Below are 9,770 nucleotides of genomic sequence, written 5' to 3'. Positions count from 1 at the left end.
CAATCAGTAATTTTCTAAAAAAAAATGATGAGCCATGCATTACGTAATCATGTCGGAAAGGTCACGTATGACGTAGACGTGGGCCTTCAATCCGTTGATCCGCGTTGAAGTCTACTTTATGGAGAAAAATCCTGGAATGTTTTCATCAAAAACCTTAATTTCTTTTCGACTGAAGAAAGAAAGACAAACATCTTGTATGACATGGGGGTGAGTAAATCATCAGGAAATTTGAAGTGAACTAATCCTTTAATGCAGCCTTCGTAACCATGAGAGACTTCTTTTAAAAACGTTAAATAATCTTAAAAACCGGTACAAATGGTAGTGTACATAGTTGTTTTTTTTAATACATATATTTTTACTACTTTTTAAATACTTTTCATTACTAAATAAAATATATGCATATAATTAAACACTTTTCTCATTCCACTCATCATCTTGGATTTATTTGTTCACCGAGTTTGTCGGGGGGATTGTACTCTTTGCAAAAGGGTACCCGCTGCCTTGACAAAAACAGGGCGCACACAATGCTTTCTAGGTTTTGGAAAAGAGCAAAAGCTTTGTTGTTTTAGCAATGCTTTAATGACCATCCATATTTATTTTTCAGTCTCTTTATTATGATACAAACAGAAAATATAGGAAATATGTACACAAAATGTAAAAAAATTAATTCTGAACAAAATTTTTTTCTTTAAGCAAAAATGGGTATTTATTGTGACCTCATGGACTTCCATTTTCTCAAAAAAAGAAACTCTGAAATCATATTTTGAAAGTTTTCTTGGCCTTCCAGTCCTTTTCATTTTTTTAAGAGAGGCAGGTTCCTGCTATTGCTCATGTGTAAGGGGAGGTCACTAAATAGTTGCCACTTCAGCCTATAAAAGCTGTTTTTTTCTGTTTTCTTTCTGTTTTTTAATACTGCATACAAATTTACTGTATTTTTTGTTTATATTCTAATACAAAGACTGAGAAATAATTATATATGGGCATTATATCATTGCTAAAACAACATCTAATGGTGGCCTAAGACTTTTGCACATTACTGAATATACAAACACTATTTCCCACAGTGAAAGAGAAACCCATCAGAAGCAGGATTCGGGCACAGGTCTCTGTCTGCCAAGTGAAGTGCTGCTGTATCTGATTCTCTGTAGTGTTGCATAGGAAGATTTGTCAACTGTATGTCCTTTATGGGGCACCAATGGACCATTTCTTTGTAGAGATGATGTCCTTTTCAAAGTCATATCAAGCCTGCTCTGAATACTGGATGAGCTGTGGGCACGTTTTATATCAGCTGTGCTTGAACAAACCTGGTTTTCTCTACTACTAACCATTTTATCGCCACTCTTGTGAGCAGTACCGGTTTTCCTCGTCTCAACAGCCTTCCCATTCAGAGTGCCGTTGGATAGAGAGAGTTTTGTCAAGCTCTTACTGGAAAGCGTTTTCCCGTGACCCACCTCTTTGCTGATGACTGGAAGGACGCCATCTTTACTCCCGCTTTCCCCAGTGGCCATCTGCGTCTGGCTGGGATGAATCCTGCTGGCCGCAGCCGCCTGGTTTCGAAGCCGTTTTAACGTAGAGTCTCTGGAATGAGATGCACTGTTGCTAGTGCCATTGGGGAATGCAGTAGGGGAAGCGTGAAGCGACTTGGTGGCTTGAGTCCTTTCATGCTCTTGCTTGGTTGACGTTGAGCCGCTTTTGGCCCATGAGCTATCGCAACTGATACCGTTAAGGTCCGATGCTGGTCTGCTCTGGCCTTCAGGTAGTCTGGGCGAATCCGGACCTTGATAGCTACTTCGCTCCACACCATTGAGACTACTGCTACAGCTAGGGGAACTCAGGGAATCGTCCTCGCGAAGCTGGGATTTGACCTGTGAAGGACTTGCCACGATGCTGACAATGGGCTCCTTGGTACATCGAGGCCGTCGGCCGGACTCAAGGTACTCCACAAGCTCGTCGTTTCCGGATTGTGGAGCTACGCTGGAGGGCTTTCTGCGTTCCTTGTAAGCAAACGACCATCGCAGAACTTTGTTCGGGCCCGTCTTGGATTTTGACTGGTAGCGCATACTCATGCTGTGACCCCGTACGCTCCGTACAAATGGCGTCGGCTCGACTACACCTAAAGGCAAAAAATGGAGGGCTAGCAAGTCATATATGACACATGTGGTTTTAAGAAAGAAAGAAATTCATACAGGTTTGGAACAACTTGAGGGTGAGTAAATGATGACAGAATTTCCATTTTTGAGTGAACTATCCCTTTAAAATGAACTGTTTGTGTAGAAATGTGATATGCAGAATCTGTTTTTGTTTTTAAGGTGTTATTTTTGATAAAGTCTCAGCTTTCAAATAAATTTTACTACGCATTTCAAATTTTATTGTGAAATTTGCTGATGTTGTTTTGATGTATCGTAAAATCATAATGTTCAGCATATGCATTTTCTGCTAACACTTTACAAATCAGTACTATTAGTTAACATTAGTTAAAGGATTAGTTCACCCAAAAATAAATATTCTGTCATTAAGTACTCACCCTCATGACAATCCACACCTGTAAGACCTTCGTTCATCTTCAGAACACAAATTAAGAGATTTTTTATGAAATCTGAGAGCTTTCTGTGCCTCCATAGACAGCTATGCAACTACCTGCTTTCAAGCCCTAGAAAGGTAGTAAAGACATCATTAAAGTACTCCATGTGACTCCAGAAGTGTAACCTCAGTTTTATGAAGTGACACGAGTGCTTTGTTTGCACAAAAAAACAAAACAAAACATAATTTAGAAATTTATTTACAAAATAACATCCAAAGTGCGTTCACGGAACAACTTCCTGTCTTGCGTCAACACAACATGCTCCCCCTACTGAATTGTAGGTCAATATTTTCTTAAATAAAGTGGTAAAATGTTTTTTTTTTTTTTGTGCAAACAAAGCACTCGCCTCACTTCATAAAACTGATGTTAAACCACTGGAGTCACATGGAGTACTTTAATGATATCTTTACTACCTTTCTGTACCTTGGCATGGTAGTTGCAATGGATCTCTATGGAGGGACATAAACCTCTCAGATTTAATCAAAAATATCTTAATTTGTGTTCTGAAGATGAATGAAGGTCTTAGGGATGTGGAACGAGATGAGGGTGAGTAATTAATGACAGAAGTTTCATTTTTGGGTGAACTAACCCTTTAAAGGGTTATTTTGATGTTTAAAGGGTTAAAAATTTGATGTTTATCTGCTTACCCCCAGGGCATCCAAGATGTAGGTGACTTTGTTTCTTCAGTAGAACACAAATGATGATTTTTAACTCCAACCGTTGCCGTCTGTCAGTCAAATAATGGGAGTGAATGGGAACTCTATCAATAAGAGTCGAAAAAACGTGCACAGACAAATCCAAATTAAACCCTGTGGCTCGTGACGACACATTGATGTCCTAAGACACGAAATGATCGGTTTGTGCGAGAAACTGAACAGTATTTATATAATTTTTACCTCTAATACACCACAATGTCCAACTGCGTTCAGCACTCGCTTAGTGATGTCTGATCGCGCTCTGACAGCGTAAGTGATGTCTAGCACTCATTGAAGTATATGCGCGAGACATCACTGCCGGCAAAACTACTTAGAGGTAAAAAAGTGATATAAATAATGTTCGGTTTCTCGCACAAACCGATCGGTTTGTGTCTGTCGTCACGAGCCGCAGGGTTTAATTTGGATTTGTCTGTGCACGTTTTTTTGACTCTTATTGATAGAGTTCCCATTCACTCCCATTATTTGACTGACAGATGGCAACGGTTGGAGTTAAAAATCATCATTTGTGTTCTACTGAAGAAACAAAGTCACCTACATCTTGGATGCGAGGGGGTAAGCAGATAAACATCAAATTTTCATTTTTGGGTGAACTATCCCTTTAATGCATTAAATAAATAACATTAAATAACAATGAGAAATACATTCGTTACAGTATGTATTAATCTTCTTTAATGTAATTAATAAAAATACAATTGTTAATTGTTTGTATCAATCCATTAAATCCTATATTAACAGATACAAAATCCGATTTAGTAAATGTTGAAATTAACATTAATTAAGATTAATAAAGTATTTTTATTAATTTTATTCATGTTAACTAATGTAGTTGAGCATATACATTATTGCATTATTGTACAATGTTAATTTTCCTTAAACTGTGATTATTTAAAGTATATTTGAATAAATCTCCTAATTCTATCTAAAAATGTCTGAAAATGGAAAAAAAAGCAATGATAGCCACCATTTAACTGAAATGAAACAATCTGTGCTGTATGAAGCACTATATAAATAAATTTGACTTGACTTGATTACTGTACATCTAAAAATATGATAATTATTATTTGAAAGGCAGAGACCTTCTCTTTCATTCAGTGCATTTAATGACTCAAGTCAAAAGTACTCAAAACTATGGAACAGGTTATGACTTTCATAATTTATAAAATAAATACTTATTGTTTTAAGAGTAGGTAGAAACAGAAGTAGACATAAAGCAAGAGTTTACTGACCAATGTCTTTATTTAGAGGCTCATGGATGACAGGAACATGTGGTGTTTGGGGCTCAGGAGCTGAAGATGAATTGGACAGCTTGCTAGTTGAATTGGAAATTCGGTTGTCTGCATTTACTCGGAGGAGCCAGTGATCTGATATAGAGGAGCTGGAAGAACCTGTGGGTCAAAAGTAGCCTAGTTAACATTGCTCATTTCATGCAAGTCAAAATACAGTCTGTTTTCTGATATCTGAAATGCACCAGTAGCTGAACTCTAGCATTGTGGAACCGAGCAATTTTTAATGATTTATGGTCAAGCATTTTGGTTTAAGGTTCATGAAAATACCAGGAGCCCTTTTCTCATTGTGCTCTAGCCTTTGTATGTGGGAGGCTCGTCTCCATTAAACACCCATGAAGATGAGATGGAATGGCTCCAAACAAGCATTATGGCATGCATACAAATGATTATGAGATGCTGGTGGACAGCTGGTGCAGTCAACTTTCAAAAATGAATTATAGAACATGGGAAACATACAAAATATGAAAGAATGCCTCAGATGGGTTGACATAATCGATGCATTGACACATGACCTTTCAGTGAGATGCCTTTTTACTCAGACCTTGTGACTGGCACATTTCTATGTGGGAAGGATGGTATTTTTTAATGTTTTTGAAAGAAGTCTCTCATGCTCACCAAGGCTGCATTTATTTTAAAATGCAATTTTCAGCATCATTACTCCGGTCTTAAGTGTTACATGATCCTTTAGAAATCATTCTAATATGATGATTTGATTCTAAAAGGTGTGTTCACGTCATAACAATTACTGTAACTACGAGATTCTGGCTCATAAAAAGCATTCACGTCCTCGTAGAGCTCATAATTAGTTTGTAAGCTGGGAGTTTTCTGAAAGCTCCCATGTGTACCACCTGACCACCGTAGATTCATTTAGGCATTGATCGTGGTGCAAAGGACCTGTTAATTGCCATTAAAGTGAAATTACTGAACCTAAACATACAAGCTTGATAAAAATGCTCATTTTAGAAGAAAATTTCAGATGGCACTTAGAGGCTTTTGCATCTGAACTCTTTTATTTATATATATATATATATATATATATATATATATATATATATATATATATAAATATATATATATATATATATATATATATATATATATATATATATATATATATATATAATATTGTGTGTGTGTGTGTGTGTGTGTGTGTGTGTGCGTGTGTGCAGGTTAAGCTGCAAAGTTTCATATTATAAGGATTGACAAAGCACAAAGAAATGAGAACTATTTATCAAAGCACATCACCAGCTTCAAATAGATGCATTTGAGAGTTTTTAAAGTTTATGCATATATGCTCTGGGGCACGTTAATGTGGAGGTGACTTACGTAACTTTAATCTGATCACATCTGCTAACACTGAAGGTGACTGCTTTAATTCCACAAACGTGAACCCGACAGTTCAGTTATTTTATTTTGAACTGTTGCTTGAAGCTGTTCGCAACAGTTCAAAGAGTTCAACTCCGTTCAAGCCAGACTGCACAGAACTTGTTTCTACTGTGTCACTGGGAGCTACTGATAACAGATACATTTTAATCACTACCACAATGGAGTAACCTAAGGCCTCTGCATGACATTTCATGGCTAATTACAGCACCTTTGATAATATAAAAAATGTATTATAATGTAAGATTCGCTATATATATCATTGAAGAGCAGCTCACTGAAACATTGGGTTTAATTCACTAATAATTGCATGGATTACTTTGTATTTGTACAGACAGAAGAACTTCTCGCGAAAATATCTCCGCCTAATCCACAACATGTGCGTATGCGTATTAATTTTTCGTTCTAATGTTAGTGAATTTGGATTATTCTAAATGAGAAACCGCATGCTCAAGGTTAGTCATTTGCATAAAACAACGCCAAAATATCTTAAAGGCTTCTACACATTTCCTTTACAGCCTTTTGTCACTCTCTGCAGGATGAAAATAAATTGTATTATTTATTAATTTATAATATAATATAATCAAGGGAAATTATAGTTATGATAAGATGAGATATAACTTTTTAGATTTAAATTATCAGGAATTTGAATTCTGAAGTGAACTAATCCCTTAAAGGTACACTATGTAACTTTTTTTGTTTTTGTTTAACTCCCTCGGGTCGGCGGTCACAGTTTTTTTTCTAACCAGTGTGAAAGAGACTCAAAATACTCTGTCAATGTTGCACATACAATTAAGAGCTATACACCATTTTAATCTGTGGAATGTCTTCTTTTATTTGTGTACACTCAGAGTAAAAACAAAATGTTGTGCTTTTTGTAAAATAAAGAAAACTAACATGATGTGTGATCGCTCGTCTCCCTCTGAATGAAGCCCAATCTGATAGTTCTCAGAAAATGAACTGTAACTTAGTGAATACTAATCACAAAAAAATTAGACTTGTGTCTAAAGAAATGTTGAAATGTCAGGTTTTAAATCGTGTAAGTCAAATCGAAAACAAACCGTCTGTGTTTATGTAATCTGTACGAAAAGAGAGCAATGTCAGAAGTCCTTGATTCAGCTCATTATCCGCTAATGCGGCCACACCCTCGGAGCCAGCGCTATTCAGACACAAATTCAGTCAATACATGCATTCATCGTCTCAATCGTGTACTTATTGTCTTGAAAAGTGTTTTGAATAGCCATAGTTAGCGATCTCTTGCCTCTGTTAGTTCAGTTATTTCCTGGATTGCCTATTCTTCTTTAGCATTGGCATTTGTGGACTAAAAGTGCACAGAGCGCCCTCCGGCTGCAAGTATGAATTGTAAACACAGTATCCAGCGTTCACAGTGACGACAATAAATAATGAATAAATACTCCTCTTTATAGAAAATTTACATAAACATGAGAATCCATCAATATTTCTCCAAATGTGCATGTTTTTAAGCTAAAAGCCTATATGAAATGCCCTAGAGGTAACATAACTGTTCAGACACTTTGTATCATAGAAATGCATTATATTTTTAATAATAGAATACCATTATTTTAAATTGTAATAATATTTCACAGTATTGCTGTTTTTTCTGTATGTTTGATTTACATTATGATGAGCTTGAGACATGATCAACAGAGGGTTTTTTCACAGCCTATCTGACTGAAAGAGCTCATTATTTATGCAGGTCATTAGAGCTCTTTATGCGATTATTTTGCCTTCTCAGGTGAGAATCACCCATTATTCATGATTATTCACGCATCCACGCATACTGTGTTTCTTGACCAAAGATGTTTTAGAAAATTTAAATCTCTCTATTGTTTTATATGAAGGAGTAGGAATGATAATTTTTACATAATTTTGAAGCAAAAACTCTAGTCTACAACCTCCAATACCCAGAAGTCTTGTAAACACAGATTTAATATATATTTTTTGGCTTTATTTCAGTGACTTAAGTTTTTTGTTTTTTCAATAACCACTCATAAACGTTATTCCTTCAAAAACACAAACATGTACATACTTCCTCACATATTATTGTAGCCTAGTTTGTGCTGAATACAGTGTAATGACACTTTTTCCATTAATATGTTTATGAACAACTGAAAAAAGCACAAATGTCAGGGCATGTCAAAACTTCTCCAGGCCCCAAATCAGCCTCAGACCCCTGAGGGTTAAAATTGACAAAATGTATGTAATGAGCAAGTACTGCATGAATCCATCTTCCAAATGTGAGTACAGAATGAATCCATCTTTTTGTCTTTTCCTGCGCCTATTCTGACTATTTTAGACCAGATGGGCTGACAACCACTGTGGAGTAGCACAGTACCTGCATGATTTGTCGTATACATAAAACAGAGAGAAGTAGCTCCGGCTTCAGTGTTCTTCTGCAAGATGTACGCAGTTTTGTTTATTAACTGCTAGAGCATCAAAAGTTAAATGATGTTCCTTTAACCCTCTGGTGCTCTTTGTGTGGCAGTCAAAAATGACCTATTTTTATTTCAATGAAATGAATGGAATATATTTTAGTTTGATAATGTTTTTATTTCATATTTTAAGTAAAAACCTTTTACTTTAAAACTGTGAGAAAATCAAAGCAAGTTGTGTTCCAAATTTGAACTTGATATCACAAAAAAATCAGTAAGATTTGGGTGCAGTACCAGGAGTTTTCACTAGATGTTTTACACACAATGCTGTCATTTTTGACCACGTGACTATTTTTATTTTTCAGGACCATTTAACCTTTTCTAGTCATGTCCATGATTGTGTGTGTGTGTGTGTGTGTTCACATAAAGTGTGAAAAACCTTTCAGACATCATAAACATAGCTACAAAGAAAGCATGCAAAATACATTCAAATCATAATTAAATCTAATAATATACAAAAGAATGACATTTATCCACAGAATCCACCAACACTTTTAAAAGCTCAGACAGATGTCATTGCATTCAGCTCACATCAGTTTGCTGCCCCCCTGTCTTTTTACCTCTCATTTGCATAAAGCTTGACTTTTTGATGTGCAAGCCTGCAGTTCACCTCCCATAGAGAATGAATTGAAAATGCCTGCTGTGCTTGCTTCAGTCAGTGGACATGTGCGGTTGTCATAACAATTTTTTAGGTCTATAAAATGTGAATGCTTTTACATTCATATCATTGTGTAGATTTGATTTGTTCAAGTATCATATAGCATAACTTCAGAGGAATGGAGAGGGATAAAGGACTGAGCAGGAAGGAAAAAGCAGCACAGACATTTGAGCAGAAAAATAAAGTTGCCAAATTTTGTCAGTGTGTGAAAAGTGTGTGAGACCAGCCCCCTGTGACTGAGGCTAATCATCAGCTCGCCCTTCCTCCCAAGTGTTTTGTTCCTGATCTATCACCAAGGTTATTGTTGTGGCTGCACAGTATTCAAGCAGACTTGAGACCTGTTTTGAATATTTATCATTTCATTTGTCATTTCTGTGTTTATATTTGGATTCTGAAGATGTGATTCTTAAGATGTAAAGAGATCATCATGTTGAAGAGAGCTGTATAGAAAAGCTCTTGGAGCCGCCAAAAGGTTGGTTGTGCCTTTGTCCTCATCAGTAATGCTAAACATTGCTGGATATACACTACTGTTGAAAATTTTGGGGAAAGATTTTTTAATGCTTTTGAAGGAAGTCTCTTATGCTCACCAAGGCTGCATTTATTTGATAAAAAATACAGTAAATATTACTGCTAAACATTTATGTAAAAATAAATAAATAAAAAATACATAAAATATTTGAACTTCACAGCCTA

General features: G+C 36.0%; 1 protein-coding gene across 2 annotated transcripts in view; it reads right to left on the bottom strand.

Annotated features, from left to right (window-relative positions):
- Nucleotides 1–320: 320 nt before the first annotated feature.
- usp43b (ubiquitin specific peptidase 43b) overlaps nucleotides 321–9,770 on the bottom strand; it is a 99,629-nt gene continuing 90,179 nt past the window's right edge. For both annotated transcript variants that reach the window (XM_067381511.1, XM_067381510.1), the window contains exons 14-15: nucleotides 4,524–4,682; nucleotides 321–2,113 (exon numbers count right to left, since the gene is read on the bottom strand). In XM_067381511.1, the coding sequence (XP_067237612.1) occupies nucleotides 1,080–2,113; nucleotides 4,524–4,682 (1,193 nt within the window). In that variant the 3' untranslated portion in view covers nucleotides 321–1,079. The remainder of the gene's footprint in view (nucleotides 2,114–4,523; nucleotides 4,683–9,770) is intronic.

The sequence above is a fragment of the Chanodichthys erythropterus genome, chromosome 3 (assembly GCF_024489055.1).
Source record: "Chanodichthys erythropterus isolate Z2021 chromosome 3, ASM2448905v1, whole genome shotgun sequence".
NCBI lineage: Eukaryota > Metazoa > Chordata > Actinopteri > Cypriniformes > Xenocyprididae > Chanodichthys > Chanodichthys erythropterus.
The sequence above is the reverse complement of the archived record's forward strand: the minus strand, read 5'-3'. Positions and strand labels throughout refer to the sequence as shown.